General features: G+C 42.9%; 1 protein-coding gene and 1 long non-coding RNA gene across 15 annotated transcripts in view; one reads left to right on the top strand and one right to left on the bottom strand.

Annotated features, from left to right (window-relative positions):
• Positions 1-21,425, bottom strand: part of LOC138950940 (phosphatidylinositol 4-phosphate 5-kinase type-1 alpha-like) — a 136,135-nt gene that overhangs the window by 51,719 nt on the left and 62,991 nt on the right. For 12 of the 13 annotated variants that reach the window (XR_011450883.1, XR_011450882.1, XR_011450880.1 and 9 more), the window contains exons 12-16: positions 17,440-17,572; positions 15,969-16,056; positions 11,253-11,387; positions 7,601-7,745; positions 4,179-4,190 (exon numbers count right to left, since the gene is read on the bottom strand). Coding sequence is in view for 4 of the 13 variants with exons in the window: in XM_070322655.1 (XP_070178756.1) it covers positions 4,179-4,190; positions 7,601-7,745; positions 11,253-11,387; positions 15,969-16,056; positions 17,440-17,572 (513 nt within the window). In the remaining 9 variants the exon portion in view is untranslated. The remainder of the gene's footprint in view (positions 1-4,178; positions 4,191-7,600; positions 7,746-11,252; positions 11,388-15,968; positions 16,057-17,439; positions 17,573-21,425) is intronic. The other variant, XM_070322656.1, reaches the window with a different exon arrangement.
• On the top strand, positions 17,737-20,368 carry LOC138950943 (uncharacterized). 2 transcript variants are annotated; one of them, XR_011450885.1, is made up of 3 exons: positions 17,737-18,060; positions 18,347-19,738; positions 20,025-20,368. It is a non-coding gene; the product is annotated as an uncharacterized lncRNA (long non-coding RNA). The 2 variants fall into 2 exon arrangements; XR_011450884.1 differs by lacking the exon at positions 17,737-18,060 and having other exon boundaries at positions 18,071-19,738.

Here is a 21,425-nt window from a genome sequence, read left to right on the forward strand (position 1 = left end):
GAGTGAGTGAGTGAGTGAGTGAGTGAGTGTGTGTGTGTGTGTGTGTGAGTGTGTGTGTGTGTGTGTGTGTGTGTGTGTGTGTGTGTGTGTATGTGTGTGTGTGTGTGCGAGCATATGTGTGACATGTGCATGATGTGTGCGTGTGTGAGTGTATATTTAATCATGCAGGTGCTCATGTCTGCTGAAAGCTGGGCTGCAGTTTGAAAGCACAACCAAAACCAAGGTGAGAATTTGTACGCTTAATGGCATGTAACAGAAATGAAAGGTGCATATATTGAACATGATGCCGTCAGTAAGTCAATCTCAAGGGCCACTTTCACTTTTCTTTTCTTTTTCCCTTATACAAGCATTCAACATTTAGAAAAATTAAAACTGTAGGACCAAAATATGCAGAAGTACAGCATTCGAGCTAATTAACTAATTTTTAAGCTTGCGAGCTGAAATGCAATACCATATTCCAGACCGAGTCAAAGAATGTTTGACCAAACTTTCAATCAATGGCTTATTTAATGCAATCACCACAGTGCCGCCTCAACTTTTGTAAAAAGCTGTATATGACGTCATCAAATGAAATGAGGGAAAAACTTTGGTCCGGTAGTTTTGTTTGAATGGCTGCGCACACACACACACACACACACACATATGAACATCCCCCCCCACACACACTGGCGCTACTGCAGCAGTAGCATAGAGACTAAGTGATGGATGTTGTATGATGTAGGCATGAAACACAAGCAGCTGTGGAGGTCAGGAAACACACATCAGCACACTAGCACAGGGGCGTCACAAAGCAGGGAGCCACTGCCACCAAAGCTGTCCACCAAGTAATGACACCCATGATGCCAGGCTGACTGTTTGACTAGTATTTGTCTGTCTGCTTGCCTTGCGTACCTGACCATGCCTGCCTGACAAATCGCTCTTCAATTCTAAGACAAAATGTTTCCTTGTCTTACAGTATGTCCTGAACCACCCTTTGTGGAGTTTTTCTGAAACCTGTTGTTATAAGAACAGCCTAACTGACTTGCACGATTAACCCCTTGACTGTCAGAAGAATTTAGTCAAGAATCAGTGAATAAAAAATCACAACATACAAAGTATGAAAATCAGACCAAAACTGACAAAATATTCTCCAGGGAAGGCAATCCTTTTGCTGCAAATTCAAATATGTGGTTGTTTCTCTTGCCAGACTATTGATTGTTGTTATTATGCCCAAGTACGTACATTATACATATTGTGGAAGTCAAGGGACTTATCCACTCACTGACTAACTAACACTTGATCTTCAATTCTCAAAGCAAAATCCACAATTCTCAAAGCAAATATACAATTCTCAAAGCAAATCTACGAGAACAGTTTGATCGACTGAAAAGATTGACTAACTGATTCACTGACAGATACATTTTCAATTATGAGCAAGTTTCAAAATCGTTAGTCGCCATGAGAGATAGTGACATTGAAAACTGAGTTAACCCACAAAGAATTTTACTTGCCCATACAATCAGGTTACCAAAGATCAAAGTGAAGACTTTTTTTCCCAGTGAAACAGAAGTAAGAGATGATGTAAACATACAAGAAAATACATTTAATTTTACTTGCATTGAATAGCCATGCAGTCTTGGCGCCAAAGTATTCAAGAAAAACAGAGAACGCATAAAGAATCTGATGTCTTTGAGCTTCCCACAATAAATGGCCCCCTTTGTTATTTATCTGATATGGCAGTTTCTGCATACAACACCCAGCATGCCATTCTACCACTGATCTTGATCTAACCATCCTATCTGTACTCAAATGTCAGCAAAGACACACAAACACAGACAAAGAGCATGTATTCCTAAAAAAATATATAGTATACTGTAGCAACTGTTGTCTCTCGGTCTCTTTTTTCATTTACATTTTTTATTTAGGTTGCATGTGCCTTCAAAATGACTGTGTACCGTAAACTTTGTTCATTTAAAGGGATACTATTGATCTGAACTTTTGGGGAGTGTTTGATGATTCTGATAAATCTGGGGCGGTTTGCCAAAAAACGCACCACAATTATGGTAACTAATTAAATCAAAGTGAGCGAATGTGCTTCAGGGCGCTGCCTCACTCGGTGGTTCGAGACAAAAAGTAGTCAAGAAGCGTGCCCCTAGTAACATTCATCAAGTATACAAACAAAGGAAGTAACTCAGTGGAAACCATCACCAAAAGTGCTCTTTCTTAGCCTGTTCAAGCTTTTAAAACACTTCCATTGAGTGAAGGCAGTCCTCCTGCACGGTACCATTCTTTGTAAAGCAGAATATTATGGTATAACTTAGGAAGCGATCTGAGGGCCTTGTTCCTTATAGTTACTGAACCTGTCATGTTCAGGTGCACGGAGCCGCCGCTATTGCAGGCAGCTATCCGTTTGAAAATATACCAAATTTCATCGACACTCATGCAAGGAGTCAAAAACTGCAATTATTTTACGAATTAATTTTGGTCTGCCTCTGGGCATTGAAGAGTCGCCCTCGACTAGGCCCTCGACTAGGCTCACGTGAACTAATTACGTCAAAAGTCTCGGCGAGAGAGAGAATTCTGTCTATTTTGGGTACTTTACCTCAAGACATAGTGTTTGATTACGTACGAAAATTGTAAAAGATGGTATGTGGGTCTATGTGGTATACCGCTCACAGCCTTCAGTTCCAGAACGTGATCAAGGGAAATGTTAATTACTATTTGACGGGAGAAGTTTCGTTTGGCTGGCAACACTAAAGGTATGTGTAGGCATCTGTGAGATAGTTGTGGGAAACTCTTGCCTGTTTATATCATTATCTGCGACAAAAAGACAAATCTTTGCTTTCCATGCTGTGACTTAGGCATTGCATCTTTTAGTATTATCCCTTAAAGAACAGAACTAATAGATTGTGCAAGGAATGTAGGAAAGTGATTTGGGTGTATTAACCCCTTCACTATCACAGTATAACAGCATTTTGGTATTGCTGTGTGCCAGGGCAAAATTTCGCTTTCTTCGGTAGGTTCACTAATCTGTTCACTGCTCGATCATTTATTGAGATATCTCCTAGATCTTTGGCATGTGTTTTGCTTATACCCTTGGCTATTATGTGATGACATGATCATTGGACTTTGTTTGTGATTGTTATGGTAAAAATTGATATAATGATCATTTTTGTAAAAAATTACAGTTTCCGGACTTACACACACACATTGCAGCATGTAAAACCACACAAAACACTGCTAAAACTGGTGTCAAACATCAGGTACTCACATTACAGCCCATAAAAGTATTCTTCTGTGTGGTATTATCCATAAATCACTTCATGTAGAGCTTCCAGAACACTGTGTCGCTTGAAAACAGGTCTACGAGTTGAGGTCCGACTTTCGGCCGCCATTGTGAATTCTATCTATGGTTCTACACTTCTAACAAAGTTTTCAACACGTGGTACTAACTTATCAGAACGGTCAATGGGAAAGAACTGTGTTTAGAACCCCATACAAGAACTTGGACAGTGGTTACCTCCCATTTAGTTTTCAGAAATGTCCTGAAATGTTGCTGACGCAAATCCCCCGTACTAGGTACGGTTATGGGCGTACGGCAAACCGAAAATGACCACGTACCACGTAAGGGGTGGGCAGTGAAGGGGTTAAGATCCAGTCTGAAAAGTTTTGACCTTTTAAATCGCTGCCCGCTGTTAATTGTTTTCCTCTTTTTCATGTCTTATTTTAATAAGGAATTTGTCATTGATTTGAAACAAAGAAATCACTGGACTGAACTAAAGGTTTCAAACAAATGACACAGGAAATGACAGAATTATCTCCCTTGTCTTGCCACCCCTTTTCATTTGGGAGAGAAACAATTATCAAATGGCACAACTTGAAATAAACAACAGACTAGTTCAAAGTGATTTCACAGTGCAGGTTCTAAAACTACTGCTACTCTAAACAAACACGCATCAGCAACCGTGAACACACAAAGATGATGCTGTGCCACACACCAATATTGCTACATGTACCACCAAGCACCATGCTTAACACACAAAATAGTATTAGCAAACAGTGTCATCAACACAAAACCTGGAAGAGAAAAGGGGACAGAAGAGAATTCTACTGCAGGAGATGATGTTACCTATGGGATGCAGAGCAAGGAGCCACTAAAGCACCCAGTTAAAGGGGGGAGAGAAAAAAGAGGTGCTGACCTGTACCACTGTCTGATTTTGACACCCACAGCCAGCCAGCCATACAGACAAAACAGTGCACACCTCATCATTTTAGACATACACTCAAGCAGTCATGGCAATTTTCATCACTATGTTTAAATCTCTCAAGTGCCAGTCCACCCTCTCCCAGAGACTGTAGAGTAGACAGAGACCAATCATACTTCTTTGCGCTAAGGTAGGAAACTGAGACCGGCCGATCAGCGTGCAGGAAGAGTTATTCCCCGCCGCAGAGTAACGATAACGTGCAGCAGGTACCAACACGGAAGCATAGTGGTAGACGCACGCTCACGTAATGTCGGCTATGTTTTCATCACGGCTTTATCAATATACTGTCAGTTCTGTCTTGGCTGACAGTGATACAAACATTCATTGGATTGACAAAATGTGTTTGTGAATATCCTTTTTAAATGACCAGGGGGAAAAAACAAAGAAAATAATATAATAACTAAATTAAAATGAGAAAATATCTGTAGACCTAGTAATGCAAATACGTTTCAAGTCAGTCACAGTCTTTTCACGAAGAAGCCTTTGTTATTTTTTGGGGAGTTTTAGTCTACCAACACATTCTGAATGAATAAGTCCAGACTGAGAAAATGTGTTAGGAATAAATCGCTTTCAACGAAATAGATCCCGGTTGAATCGGGAAGTAAGGCAGTTAATCAATTTGGCGTCTTCCCAGCACCTTGAACCCATTAGATGCCAATGCTCTGGAACAGTGTTCCAAATGATTGTGTTCCTTTGTTGTGGTTTACACATTTTTTCGAAGGAGAAAAGGGTCTTCATAGTTGTGCGCTTATGTTCATAGCTGTAAAATTCTGGCAAGGCCCGGATCTGGGATCACTAAAATGAATGCAATATCACTTTTAAGCGCTTCGATAGATGCAAACAAATTCAGATTAATCAGAGTTCGCCGACTTTCCATACAGAAATAAGACAAAATAGAAGAGAAATAAAATGATTATTAACATGCATAGATAGGACTGTTTGGAGACTAGCGAGTATAATGCGTACGCTAGTCTCTGATCCGGGAGAATACACGCAGTTCACCGCATTAGCCCTTTCATTTTCAAAAACTAAACTAAAACAAAAGGAAAAAAATAATTCCTCGCCTGCTCTCTTCTTTTGGAAATTGAAACATTGTGAATCCTTTTCAATGAGATTTCGAGCAGTTCATGGCCGCACGTCTACCACTACGCTTTTGTGTTGGTATCTGCTGCACGTTATCGCTACTATGGCAGGAAGCGAAAGTAGGTAGTATACAGACTTCCGCATGGTGACCAGCCTTCAGGGCAGGGCTTAATGTCTCAGTTTTTGGAACCGCTTGGGTCCTCTGTGTGTACTCTAGTCTCTGGCTCTCCACTCCAACTCTCTTGCAATGCCTACACTGTCACTGATATATCCTCAATTGTTTAATGTTACTCCACTTTATTTTATGTATTGTTTGAATGCTAATGTACAATAAACTTTCATCTCAACTGGCTGTCCAGTAGACTAGTGTATCACAAGGATGATAATGTAGGTATGTGGCAGGTGTCAACCACTGACCCATGGAAATGTACAGTACATGCAGTCGTGCTCAGAGATAAGAGGCAGAAAAATGCATACATATGGTGCTGCATACAGCATTACTGTGATGACAGATCAAACATCTGCCCTTGGTGAATGAAAGATAATAGTGCAACAGAGATATCACGGAAACAACATGCAACGACAGACGGGTATGAAGACAGGCAAAGTAGACGAGGAATGTGGTGGGGGCAAAAAAAAGAGAGAGAGAGAGAGAGAGAGAGAGAGAGAGAGAGAGAGAGAGAGAGAGAGAGAGAGAGAGAGAGAGAGAGAGAGAGAATTCAGAATGACATTGGAAGCTAAACTATTCTGAATACTGGAGATTATAAAGTGCTGCATTTTACACAGCTGACTACTTTTTTCAAGGAAGATCTGGAAAATCCTGAATCCACTCCCAAAGAAATTGGCACATGATATTGGCATATTTTTGCTGTATATCACACATTGAGTCAACACAAAAGTTACATTTACTTACAACCATCAGTAACATACTCACTAACCCGTGTGTATGCATCAAAACTGGGTTAATACTAATAGCCGAGTACAGTCAAACCTGTCTATAACAACTAACCAAGGGACCTACCAAAAGTGGTTAATAGCCGAGTACAGTCAAACATGTCTATAACAACTAACCAAGGGACCTACCAAAAGTGGTTAATAGCCGAGTACAGTCAAACCTGTCTATAACAACTAACCAAGGGACCTACCAAAAGTGGTTAATAGCCGAGTACAGTCAAACCTGTCTATAACAACTAACCAAGGGACCTACCAAAAGTGGTTAATAGCCGAGTACAGTCAAACCTGTCTATAACAACTAACCAACGGACCTACCAAAAGTGGTTAATAGCCGAGTACAGTCAAACCTGTCTATAACAACTAACCATGGGACCTACCAAAAGTGGTTAATAGCCGAGTACAGTCAAACCTGTCTATAACAACTAACCAACGGACCTACCAAAAGTGGTTAATAGCCGAGTACAGTCAAACCTGTCTATAACAACTAACCAAGGGACCTACCAAAAGTGGTTAATAGCCGAGTACAGTCAAACATGTCTATAACAACTAACCATGGGACCTACCAAAAGTGCTTAATAGCCGAGTACAGTCAAACCTGTCTATAACAACTGACCAAGGGACCTACCAAAAGTGGTTAATAGCCGAGTACAGTCAACCATGTCTATAACAACTAACCAAGGGACCTACCAAAAGTGGTTAATAGCCGAGTACAGTCAAACATGTCTATAACAACTAACCAAGGGACCTACCAAAAGTGGTTAATAGCCGAATACAGTCAAACCTGTCTATAACAACTAACCAAGGGACCTACCAAAAGTGGTTAATAGCCGAGTACAGTCAAACCTGTCTATAACAACTAACCATGGGACCTACCAAAAGTGGTTAATAGCCGAGTACAGTCAAACCTGTCTATAACAACTAACCAAGGGACCTACCAAAAGTGGTTAATAGCCGAGTACAGTCAAACCTGTCTATAACAACTATCCAAGGGACCTACCAAAAGTGGTTGTTATAGACAGGGGGGTTGCTATGGAAAGTTTATTATAGAAGAAAAACTCTTCTGGGATCTTTGGGATGGACGTTGTTAGCAGATGGTCGCTTTTTGAGAGGTGATTGCAAGGGCAGGTTGGACTGTGAATAAGGCTTTTCAAGACACAACAGTTGCACAGTTAAGTGATCAAAATGAGAAGACAGCATAATGCAGAAATAGACAGCAAGTGGCATAAAGACAGACAAACAGTGAGCAGTTCACATGACGGGAAAGGCTGCATGATGTGCGAGAAGTGACGCAAAGCATGGGACAAGGTTGGGTGGTGTACCTGCGGCCATCCATGGTGCCATTAGTGCTGCTGGAGCTCATGGACGGCTTGTGTCGGTCACGCATCGACCGCACCGGTACTGGCGATTCTGCAATGCCTTGCGTGTCTGATAACAAGTCCGGCTTGCCACCAACTGCCCCTGAGCCTGAAACACACACCATGTGTCTTATATCATCCATCTTGTGACATACACACAACATGTCTCACACCATCCATCTTGTGACATACACACAGCATGTCTCACACCATCCATCTTGTGACATACACACAGCATGTCTCACACCATCCATCTTGTGACATACACACAGCATGTCTCACATCATCCATCTTGTGACATACACACAGCATGTGTCTCACACCATCCATCTTGTGACATACACACAGCATGTGTCTCACACTATCCATCTTGCGACATACACACAGCATGTCTCACACCATTCATCCTGTGACATACACACAGCATGTGTCTCATATCGTCCATCTTGTGACATACACACAGCATGTCTCACACCATCTATTTTGTGACATACACACAGCATGTCTCACACCATCCATCTTGTGACATACACACATGTCTCACACCATCCATCTTGTGACATCAGGGGTGGGACTCTCTTGTGATGAAAAAAGAGGATATCCCTTTTTCTAGGGGGGTTCGGGGGCATGCTCCCCCCAAATTTTTTTAAATGGTACATTAAAATCTGTGCAATCTGGTGCATTCTGAGACTAAAATTCAACTCGTTTGGATCAGGTAAAAAAGACATTCTCCTCACTCCTCCCCCCCAAAAAAAAACCAAAAAACAAACAAACACCCAACAAAACAAACAAACAAACCTTTCACACAACAATGGTAACATTGTAATGGTGCATATTTACGTAATGAACCATGTATCCATAATCCAATACTGGCAATAGTATGATCCAAGTGACGCCCCAATGCATTGAAGCTCAAAATGACTATTAGTTATCAGGAGTTTTCACCGTCAGCACAATTTAACTCTCAAGCCTCTAGTGTTCTGTTCCATCTTCACTTCTCTCCATATCATTCAGTCAACAAGTTATAGATACTGTGATGAAATGGGACGCGGTAAAATAGATTACTCCAGCGGAATTCGTAAGTTGTGTCCGCGGAAATCCGCGGAAAGTCCCACCCCTGGACATACACACAGCATGTCTCACACCATCCATCTTGTAACATACACACAGCATGTCTCACACCATCCATCTTGTAACATACATACAGCATGTCTCACACCATCCATCTTGTAACATACACACAGCATGTCTCACACCATCCATCTTGTAACATACATACAGCATGTCTCACACCATCCATCTTGTAACATACACACAGCATGTCTCACACCATCCATCTTGTAACATACACACAGCATGTCTCACACCATCCATCTTGTGACATACACACAGCATGTCTCACACCATCCATCTTGTAACATACACACAGCATGTCTCACACCATCCATCTTGTAACATACATACAGCATGTCTCACACCATCCATCTTGTAACATACACACAGCATGTCTCACACCATCCATCTTGTAACATACATACAGCATGTCTCACACCATCCATCTTGTAACATACACACAGCATGTCTCACACCATCCATCTTGTAACATACACACAGCATGTCTCACACCATCCATCTTGTGACATACACACAGCATGTCTCACACCATCCATCTTGTAACATACACACAGCATGTCACACCATCCATCTTGTAACATACACACAGCATGTCTCACACCATCCATCTTGTGACATACACACAGCAAGTCTCACACCATCCATCTTGTGACATACACACAGCATGTGTCTCACACCATCCATCTTGTGACATACACACAGCATGTGTCTCACATCATCCCATCTTGTGACATACACACAACATGTCTCACACCATCCATCTTGTGACATACACACAGCATGTCTCACACTATCCATCTTGTGACATACACACAGCACGTGTCTCACACCATCCATCTTGTGACATACACACAGCATGTCTCACACCATCCATCTTGTGACAACCACACATGTCTCACACCATCCATCTTGCGACATACACACAGCATGTTTCACACCATCCATCTAGTGGCATACACACGTCTCACACCATCCATCTTGTGACATACACACAACATGTCTCATACCATCCATCTTGTGACATACACACATGTCTCACACCATCCATCTTGTGACATACACACAGCATGTCTCACACCATCCATCTTGTGACATACACACAGCATGTCTCACACCATCCATCTTGTGACATACACACAGCATGTCTCACACCATCCATCTTGTGACATACACACAGCACGTGTCTCACACCATCCATCTTGTGACATACACACAGCATGTCTCACACCATCCATCTTGTGACATACACACAGCATGTCTCACACTATTCATCTTGTGACATACACACATCACGTGTCTCACACCATCCCTCTTGTGACATACACACAGCATGTGTCTCACACCATCCATCTTGTGACAACCACACATGTCTCACACCATCCATCTTGTGACATACACACAGCATGTCTCACACCATCCATCTAGTTACACCATCCATCTTGTGACATACACACAGCATGTCTAATACCATCCATCTTGTGACATACACACATGTCTCACACCATCCATCTTGTGACATACACACAGCATGTCTCACACCATCCATCTTGTGACATACACACATGTCTCACACCATCCATCTTGTAACATACACACAGCATGTCTCACACCATCCATCTTGTGACATACACACAGCATGTCTCACACCATCCATCTTGTGACATACACACAGCATGTGTCTCACACCATCCATCTTGTGACATACACACAGCATGTGTCTCACACCATCCATCTTGTGACATACACACATGTCTCACACCATCCATCTTGTAACATACACACAGCATGTCTCACACCATCCATCTTGTGACATACACACAGCATGTCTCACACCATCCATCTTGTGACATACACACAGCATGTGTCTCACACCATCCATCTTGTGACATACACACAGCATGTGTCTCACACCATCCATCTTGTGACATACACACATGTCTCACACCATCCATCTTGTGACATACACACATCTCACACCATCCATCTTGTGACATACACACAGCATGTCTCACACCATCCATCTTGTGACATACACACAGCATGTGTCACATCATCCATCTTGTGACATACACACATGTCTCACACCATCCATCTTGTGACATACACACAGCATGTGTCTCACATCATCCATCTTGTGACATACACACAGCATGTCTCACACCATCCATCTTGTGACATACACACAACATGTGTCACACCATCCATATTGTGAGATACACACAACATGTCTCACACCATCCATCCTGTGACATACACACAGCATGTGTCTCACACCAACTACACACAACACAAACTTACTGTCAACACTAAGCAGTCTTAACATCATCAGCACATAGTGTTATAACACGACCAAGAAAGAAAACAATGTATGGTGTTTATATCATCAACACGTAACACAATCTTGCTGCACGCAAGACCCTCTGTCCGTCTCTTGAAAAGACGGGCCAGGCTGAATGATGTCAAGAAGTCATATCCAAAGTACCTTGCTCGTCAGAGAAACTGATGGTGCGTGACGCTTTCTCCATGATTGGCTTCTGTGCTGTCATGTCTTCATTCAGTGTCTGCGTGCGTGTCCGGCCGGCCATGCTCTTCTTCTTAGACGGGGAATGTTTCAGAGCTGAAATAAATCAGCAATATTATCCACAGCCACTGCAGAAAAATATCTCAAACATTTAATATTAAAGCTATATGCATAGAAATACATCTTGACCACTAGCAGGGATGTTTGGTGTGATAACAAACACACTTTGAGAGTTGACTTTGGGTCAGTGGCAGTGGTATAGCAGACAGCCACTCAGCTGTCTCACAGTGTTGCAACCAGACAAACAAGGCACTCATTAGGTTGATTGTAAGTGTGTGATTTCTGCCGAGTTCTGCGTGACAGGGTCAGTCAAACAACACATTGTGACTGGAAAAGCACTGCTTACTTAGGTTACTTAGATCAGCTGCCGCCCAAGGTGATTGACTCGTATAGATTGCATATAGTCCGCAAAACACCTTCAACTATTACAACATAACAATCCTAACTAAATATTACCACTTCTTGAATTGGGCGGAATAACGAGTGTTAATTACTTCCTATTTGGGATTTATCTCTGTACAATGTTCTCTTTCATGGTCATTGTCAGATGGTATTTTTCTCTGAAGTAAACTGCCCTCGTTACTTGGCCCAAATCAAATAAACCTTTTGGCTACGTATGTTGGTACGGAAGCGTGAGTGTGTGTGTGTGTGTGTGTGTGTGTGTGCGTGCGTGCATGCGTGCGTGTGGGTGTGTGTGTGTGTCTGCGCGCGCGCGTGTGACGGTGTCTGTATGCGTGTGTGTATTAGCCAGTGACAGTTGCCTAGTGTTCTACAATTGCAGCTAGGGGGGGGGGGGGGGGGGGAGCATTAGTGAGTAGTTTAAGTGTGAGTTTAGAGGGAGCGGTCAGCGACCATAAACTCTATTTAAACGAGACAGATATGCAGCAAAAGGAGGAGGGGGGAGGAGGTGTCAGTAGAGATAATGCAGGAGGAAGTGATAGCAGAGTCCCGTGGGAACAAATGCGGGGAATGGAAGAGGGTTGGAGGGCAGGGGGGAGGTGATGAGTGAAGGAGAGCAGTCTGGAATGAAACAATGGTAACAGATAAGGGAGTCCGAGAGAGAGCGAGAGAGAGCGAGGACCGAAGTCATTAGTAGCAGCGCAGCGGCCAGCAAGCAAGTTCAGCGATTTTCAGTTCTGCAAAACTATGGAGTTCAATTTTACTTCTTGGGCAAAAAATCTGCCCCAACCTGTAATTGAGGTTCTGGAAAAAGAGGAGTTCACAAGCCTCAGTGCCTTGAAATATGCAGGAGAAAAGGACCTGGAAAGCCTTAAGTTAAAACGAGGCCACATAGTGGAATTAAAAGCGGCAGTGGCAGACCTGCAACAGAAGTACGGGGGAGGGCCGTTGCGTGCTGCCGACCAAGTGGCACCGCTCCAGGGTCTTCTTGGCAACATGGCCATACAGTCTGCTTCACCAGGTGAGACTTATTTACGAATTGTTGACTTCGTACCGGCTTCTATGGCGGTGGAGGAAGAGGTGACACTCGGGGGAGGTGTCACGCTCAAGCTGGCCAACAAACCAAAGTTGGAGAAAGTATCCCCCTGCCACTGGATCGTGGCAAATGCTAAAATAATGGCAAAACTCATGAACACCGTGGACTTCGACCACGAAGCTTACCTCTGTTATACAGAGATGGTGGGCGAGCTCGGCGCAAGATTCTCCTGGCAGTCGGTGCTCCTTTACGATGACGAGTACAGGAAGCGCCAGTCTACCAGCGGGTTTGCTTGGGGAACCCCCAACCCCCACCTGTCCACAGTGATTCTCTGTGAGCGTGCCCAACAAGTTCCTGGCAACAAAAGCGGCAAGGCCACGACGGGAAGCGGCGGTATTCGACGACCTGTGGGACCCAGTGGGAAGGAGGTGTGCCTGCAGTACACAAACAAAGGCACATGCCTCTACGGGTCCCGCTGCAGGTTCGAACACGTGTGTGACACGTGTGGAAAGGAGCACCCCGGCAAAGACCACCAGGCGACAGCAAACACCAGTGCCTAGGATACAGCGCAGCGAACTGACAACACAACGGTAGGCCCCACCTATTCCAGCCCGTTCCCTCAATTAGATCCTCATGACTGTGCGTTTTTGGGAAATCATGCATCTATTAGTGCAAAATCTCAAATGTGGCACTCAGTGCTAGAGGGCGATTGTGACAGAGAATTTTTGTTAGACGGTATACAGCACGGTTTTCGGGTAACAGAAAAACATAAAACATGTGTGTTAGCAGCAGAACAAAGCAATCATAAATCAGCGTACGATCATCGCGACGTGGTAGAACAAGAACTGTTAGATCAAATAGCAAAAGGAAATTATATAGTGGCAAGTAAGAAGCCAACGGTCGTAAGCGCACTAGCCGCGATCCCCAAAGAAGATGGTAGCGTTAGGCTAATTCATGATGCCAGCAAACCAACAGGTAGGGCAATGAACGATTACTCCATCCCTGAGTCAGTGAAGTTTCAAACAGTCTCTGATGCGTGCGCCTTAGCGAAGACAGATTATTGGTGTGCTAAAGTCGACTTGCAGTCCGCATATCGCTCAGTGTGCATCAGTCCGGATGATTATTGTGTAACGGGACTCAAGTGGCATTTCAAAGGTAAAAACAGACCGACTTATTTGTTTGACAGTCGACTTCCATTTGGTAGCAATGTAGGACCGTCACATTTTCATAGACTTTCACAGTCAATTCGCAGGTGCATGGCCAGGAGAGGCATGCCTGGTGTGTTAGCATACATAGATGATTTTCTTTTAGTAGCAGCAACAAAAGAGGAGTGCAACGACATGTTATTTTCTTTGATTAGATTATTGAGGGAACTAGGCTTCAACATTAGCTGGAAGAAGGTGGTGGGGCCCACCCAACGTATCACATTTCTTGGAGTCGACATCGACACGCGGAACAACACTCTGTCACTTGGAAGTGACAAACTGCAGCAACTGCGGCGGCGACTACTGCAATTTCGAGGAAAGAAGCGCGCGACAAAAACTCAGCTTCAAAGCATCGCGGGTTCTCTTAATTGGGCCTGTCAAGCTGTCAGAGGAGGAAAATTCTTTCTGCGGCGGATACTGGACACAATAAAACCCCTTCAGCAGCAGCGGCACAAAGCAAAGCTTTCTAGCGAATTCCAGAAAGATGTGCAATGGTGGCTTTCTTTTATGCATGTATTTAATGGAACAGTGTATTATTTCCACAATGCAAAACAGCATGTCCATGTGGACGCATGTAATATTGCAGCAGGTGCCTTTTGGCAGGGCGACTGGCAGTACACCTATTTTAAAAAAGACATGCCGGCAGCGAACAATTTACACATAAACTTTAAAGAAGTATGTGCTGTGTTACAAGCTGTGACACGATGGGCACCGATGTGGTGCGGACAAGAAGTGATTGTGCATACTGATAGCACTGTGACAAAATCAATTATCAATAAAGGCAGATCTACTAATAAGTATGTCAACAGCTTACTTCGGAAAATGGCATGGGAATGTGCTAAAGTAAACTGTAGCATTGCGGCGGTGCATGTGGCCGGTTGTGTAAACATTATGGCTGACACTATTTCACGTCTTCACGAGCCTAGGCGGCGCGAAGAGTTAGTGCGGCTGTTGACTTTCTGGCACCGGGGGAGACCCCCCAACGTGAACCTGTGTGATCATATGTCTGACCAAGCCCTTGTGTTCCTTCTTTCCAGATGAAGGATGCGAATAATGTTTATGTAAACATTGTAAACAAGACATTGTGTTTTTGGGCGGCGTGTTTGGTGTTTTTTCTTTGTGGAGTTCTCCAAAAAATCGAACTTCAATACAATACACACACACAAGAGAAACAAATGTTTACATACATATCAATTCATAAAAACAAAATGACAATGAATTCAACAAAACATCAATTACTAATTAACACATACATATAGCCCTCATTTTGATTATAGTTATACTATGCAGGAAATTGATTCAAATGATGCAAATGCAATCATCTCCAAAAGGGGGGTACACAATGCACGCAGCGAACCGTCAACAAAACTAATAGGTGGATGCCAGGGGGTGGATGGGGGGTTTGCAGAACTGAAAATCGCTGAACTTGCTTGCTGGCCGCTGCGCTGCTACTAATGACTTCGGTCCTCGCTCTCTCTCGCTCTCTCTCGGACTCCCTTATCTGTTACCATTGTTTCATTCCAGACTGCTCTCCTTCACTCATCACCTCCCCCCTGCCCTCCAACCCTCTTCCATTCCCCGCATTTGTTCCCACGGGACTCTGCTATCACTTCCTCCTGCATTATCTCTACTGACACCTCCTCCCCCCTCCTCCTTTTGCTGCATATCTGTCTCGTTTAAATAGAGTTTGTGGTCGCTGACCGCTCCCTCTACACTCACACTTTACCAGGAAAATCATCGTGCAGTTCGAGATGAAAAGTTATGCAATGTCTTAAACAGGAAGGTTTTCGTGCTGATCAGTACAGTAGACTTTGGCTACATCACAGTTGTTGTGGTCCATAGAATTGGACTGTGATACACGTGTTTCGCGTAAGTCACCGCAATATAGCCGAATTCGCAATATAGTGGATGTGTATAATGTAGAATACAATATGACACAATACAATATGAGCTATATGATGTCTACAAAGCATTTACCTGTTTGCACTTTTTTGAACACACGGGTGGCCATGAAGTGTAAAAAGCGTTGAGCATAAAAGCTTGGTCGATGTACAGAGATGGAATCCTGGAATGAATAAAAACAAAAATGTCATCAGTCAACTGCTTCCACACACCTTTTTCTGAATTCAAACAGTTTTTCCTTCATGCCCAATCTACAGGGTTAAGAGCCCTAGAAATCATTCATGAGAGGAAAAGAAGTGTGTTTCCATTTCATGAAAAGTACATTGATCTCCAAGAACAATAAAGATAAGACTATTCAAGTCTGAGCAGATCCCATCACACGGTAACAGAGACTTTTTCATATGTATGACAAGATATTGTTCCCTGGGGAGATAACATATGCACACTTTAAGAAAAAATAAAGCAGCTTTTCCAAATTTGAAAAAAATTCTAAAATCATTCCCTGATATTCATAGAAAGTCTTTCTGCTATTGTGTGAAGACATCATTTCTGGCGACACACAAAAAAAGTAAGGAGATTGAACTGTTTTATAAGGAGATGATTATTTTCCTTATTACGGAACTGGTCCTAAAACAAAACAAAAAGATTCTGAGAAAACAGTGTCTGAAGTTTTTACAGAGATGTCAAATCTCATTAATCACCTTCAAAATCATCCCTTTATTACAAGGAAGAGACTGGCAATGACAACATTAACATCACACAATGGTTCTATGGTGTTCACAGTACCTAAAAATTACTGAGAACACAAAACACATTGAACATTTTTGGGCCAAAATTGTGTGCCACCTGTTATCCCCAAAGCAGCTTCTGGCTGGATCAAAATAATGCAAAACATCATTATGATCATACCTCAAGCAAAGTACAAAGCTGCTCTAACAAAGTCTTGGTCTGTGCTTGTGGCTGCTTTTACACATATCTCCCTGTTCATAATGGTTTAGACTGTTGTACTTGTTGTTTTCAATTCTTGCCTAACAAAATGTTGGTAAGAATTTCAGACCAGCAGAACACACATGAAAGTTTCCATAAAATAGTCTGATAGCAAATGTTGGCCATTCGTGGTTACCGCTGAGGCCAGAATGAAATACAACAGAAGACAAGAAGCTAGACTACACACCATTGGAGTACAACTCTCTCTAGCTGTTATGCACATCAATAAACAATGTTCAGATACAATGAATGACTCTCCCTCCAACAAAAATTCCATCTCACACGGCATAAATAAATCCCTGCGCCTTGAATATGTGCGCAATATAAATTGCATAAAAAATTTTTTTCAAACAAAATAAAATAAAAAAAAAATTTAAAAAAAATCCCTGCGCTTAGAACTGTACCCACGGAATACGCGCAATATAAGCCTCATATTGATTGATGATTGATTGATTGATGTGACAGTGACAAAAGAGCTGTGATGTGCAATTTGTGAAAAAGCGGAAGAATCTCATCTCTGAGTGTGTGCAGGGTGAAGTATAGCTGTGCTGTCACCCACCCCATCTATGACCATGGCCTTCATGGTGTGCTCCAGCCGTTTCTTCAGCCGAAAAGACTGCAGGATGTCGATGATACCAAGGTACAGCAGCAACCGCTCCCCTTTAGCATTGCGTGCTGGAATACCACCAGGTCTGCACACAGACACACGCACGTGTCAGTCAAAAGGCATTCAAGCATAAGACGGTTACATTATAAACAGCATGGACTGTTTGTTACGAAGCGGTTTACTCGTATTTTTGGCCTAATGTGTATTGTTGTAAATAGAATAGACTATAGCGATGGACAGACATTGGAAAGGGCTATAGGCTGCATACCGTCGCGTTGACCGCAGTTGAACCTTTGTGTAACTGACAAGGTTTTTCACGTGCAAGTTATGCAGACGACAGCTCACTGGCAATGTCATAGCAAGAACGACTTTGTAAAATCAGTCGCCGTCAAGGAGCCAAGCTCGACTCATGTTTTTCGTAACACTTTAGCAGACGGGCTCCTGTTTTAGGTATCTGACTGAAGAAGGATGAAGACTGACGAACTTTCCCTATCAGCTTACATGATATCTTCCATTTTCATATTCATGCCAGGCCGGCGACTGTACTAAATGTTGGCTTTACACTCTTTTGAGGTATGTTTGAAACCGGTTATATTTTCATGTCATGTTGTCGGATGTGAGAAGAGTGACTGTTTCTGTGTTTAACGTTATTGTGTAGGCCTAAGCTATTGTGCTACACTGCTTAAACATGTGGGGGTTTTACGTAACGTTTTCTTGGCTTTAGAAAACAGGAATTAACGTGTAAATAATTATATTGGCTCATGCAGCTTAATATGTTGGACGAGTGAGTATTTTTATTGTGCGAGTGAAACTGAAAGAAACTAAAGACAAGTTGACTTATGGACTATAAACTTTACAGTGTTCCAACTGGGGGGTTTTCATCGCCGGAGGCTGAACTGAACCAGTCAACTGCGGCTTGGTGTACATGACCATGGCATGGAGAGCTGGCAGGGTTCTACAGTTAGCCGCCGAGACGAACTGGAAGGATCAAGGACTACGTCAAGCAATGGTTGCGGTGTCGTGAGGACTGGTGCACCCTTGTCAGTCGTCTGAAGGACTTACAGCCATACCAACATCTTGAGGGCCGAAAGATGGCAGTAGGGTAACGTACAGTAGAATACCTATTCGTCTTACCTGTTAAGCTGCTTTGTTTGAGCCAAAAGGTGTCTGCGTCTTGGACTGTAGAGTTTCTTGCGGTGTTGTCGGCCTAGAGTACTGGTCGAAGCCCGGAAATGATTTTGTGATGTAAAAAGCTTTGTAAACAATAATAATTAGTCTTGGCAGTGTCAAGATCCAATTAACACCAGGTTTTTGCGTGTGTGAGTGAGTGTGCGCTTGTGCCTTGTAAGCTATGGTAGCGGACAACTATTCAGATTACATTCAAGTCTGTAAACAAATACTAAATTTATAGAGTTGTGTAGAGGCATTTATGATTGTCTAAAAACCGGGCTATACCACTCCATAACATCTGGCGCCCAATAAGGGACTATACCACTCCATAACAAATGGCGCCCAATCGTGTTTGTTTGTTTGACCCTTTAGCAGTATTGTTTTCTATCTCAAGGCACGTGCGCTTACACGGGTGTGAATGATTGTTTTGTTTGTCCTGTTTATCCAGTAACATTTTCAGATTTGATTTGATTTTTGATTTGATGTGTTGACTGGCATATTCTTGCAAGGCCAAGGTCTTACTCGAGTTTCATTCATGATATTTTTTGTACACAGCTTCTGAACATGACCCCTGTATATAATTCTTTTGACTTTTTGGATAATCTCTGATCGAGATTCAGAAAATTTCATCGTTTTTTCAACAATTCATTTTCTTTTGAGGAAAGGGGGTGATGTTACGAAGCGGTTTACTCGTATTTTTGGCCTAATGTGTATTGTTGTAAATAGAATAGACTATAGCGATGGACAGACATTGGAAAGGGCTATAGGCTGCATACCGTCGCGTTGACCGCAGTTGAACCTTTGTGTAACTGACAAGGTTTTTCACGTGCAAGTTATGCAGACGACAGCTCACTGGCAATGTCATAGCAAGAACGACTTTGTAAAATCAGTCGCCGTCAAGGAGCCAAGCTCGACTCATGTTTTTCGTAACACTTTAGCAGACGGGCTCCTGTTTTAGGTATCTGACTGAAGAAGGATGAAGACTGACGAACTTTCCCTATCAGCTTACATGATATCTTCCATTTTCATATTCATGCCAGGCCGGCGACTGTACTAAATGTTGGCTTTACACTCTTTTGAGGTATGTTTGAAACCGGTTATATTTTCATGTCATGTTGTCGGATGTGAGAAGAGTGACTGTTTCTGTGTTTAACGTTATTGTGTAGGCCTAAGCTATTGTGCTACACTGCTTAAACATGTGGGGGTTTTACGTAACGTTTTCTTGGCTTTAGAAAACAGGAATTAACGTGTAAATAATTATATTGGCTCATGCAGCTTAATATGTTGGACGAGTGAGTATTTTTATTGTGCGAGTGAAACTGAAAGAAACTAAAGACAAGTTGACTTATGGACTATAAACTTTACAGTGTTCCAACTGGGGGGTTTTCATCGCCGGAGGCTGAACTGAACCAGTCAACTGCGGCTTGGTGTACATGACCATGGCATGGAGAGCTGGCAGGGTTCTACAGTTAGCCGCCGAGACGAACTGGAAGGATCAAGGACTACGTCAAGCAATGGTTGCGGTGTCGTGAGGACTGGTGCACCCTTGTCAGTCGTCTGAAGGACTTACAGCCATACCAACATCTTGAGGGCCGAAAGATGGCAGTAGGGTAACGTACAGTAGAATACCTATTCGTCTTACCTGTTAAGCTGCTTTGTTTGAGCCAAAAGGTGTCTGCGTCTTGGACTGTAGAGTTTCTTGCGGTGTTGTCGGCCTAGAGTACTGGTCGAAGCCCGGAAATGATTTTGTGATGTAAAAAGCTTTGTAAACAATAATAATTAGTCTTGGCAGTGTCAAGATCCAATTAACACCAGGTTTTTGCGTGTGTGAGTGAGTGTGCGCTTGTGCCTTGTAAGCTACGGTAGCGGACAACTATTCAGATTACATTCAAGTCTGTAAACAAATACTAAATTTATAGAGTTGTGTAGAGGCATTTATGATTGTCTAAAAACCGGGCTATACCACTCCATAACACTGTTGCCTTCATTTTCTAACTCATAACACGAAGTTGTTTCACAAACTGGAAGGCAGAATAACCTATATATATATATATATATATAAATCTCCAGTGTTAATGGGAATACCAAGGGATTTTATCTTAAAAACTGTGATCTCTTCCGACATGCATACCTAGCCACAGATGACCTAATGGACATGCACACCTAGCCACAGATGACCTAATGGACTTGCAGTAGTTATTTCAAAACCCACACTTTCAACATGTCCACATGTGAACACACAGGCACAAGACAATGTACATTCTACAAGAGAGCGGGGTGGGGGGGGGGGGGGGGAGGGAAGGCAGGCGAAGGAGTGTAAGCCAAAGCAGACAAGAAAGAGAGAAGCAGGCTGACAAGAAAGAGAGAAGCAGGCTGACAAGAAAGAGAGAAGCAGGCTGACACGAAAGAGAGAAGCAGGCTGACAAGAAAGAGAGAAGCAGGCTGACAAGAAAGAGAGAAGCAGGCTGGCAAGAAAGAGAGAACCAGAAAGACAAGAAAGAGAGAAGCAGGCTGACAAGAAAGAGAGAAGTGGACAGACAAGAAAGAGAGAAGCAGGCTGACAAGAAAGAGAGAAGCAGGCTGACAAGGAAGAGAGAAGCAGGCTGACAAGAAAGAGAGAAGCAGGCTGACAAGAAAGAGAGAAGCAGGCTGACAAGAAAGAGAGAACCAGACAGACAAAAAAGAGAGAAGCAGGCTGACAAGAAAGAGAGAAGCAGACAGACAAGAAAGAGACAAGCAGGCTGACAAGAAAGAGAGAAGCAGGCTGA

The sequence above is a fragment of the Littorina saxatilis genome, linkage group LG16 (genome assembly GCF_037325665.1).
Source record: "Littorina saxatilis isolate snail1 linkage group LG16, US_GU_Lsax_2.0, whole genome shotgun sequence".
Lineage (NCBI taxonomy): Eukaryota > Metazoa > Mollusca > Gastropoda > Littorinimorpha > Littorinidae > Littorina > Littorina saxatilis.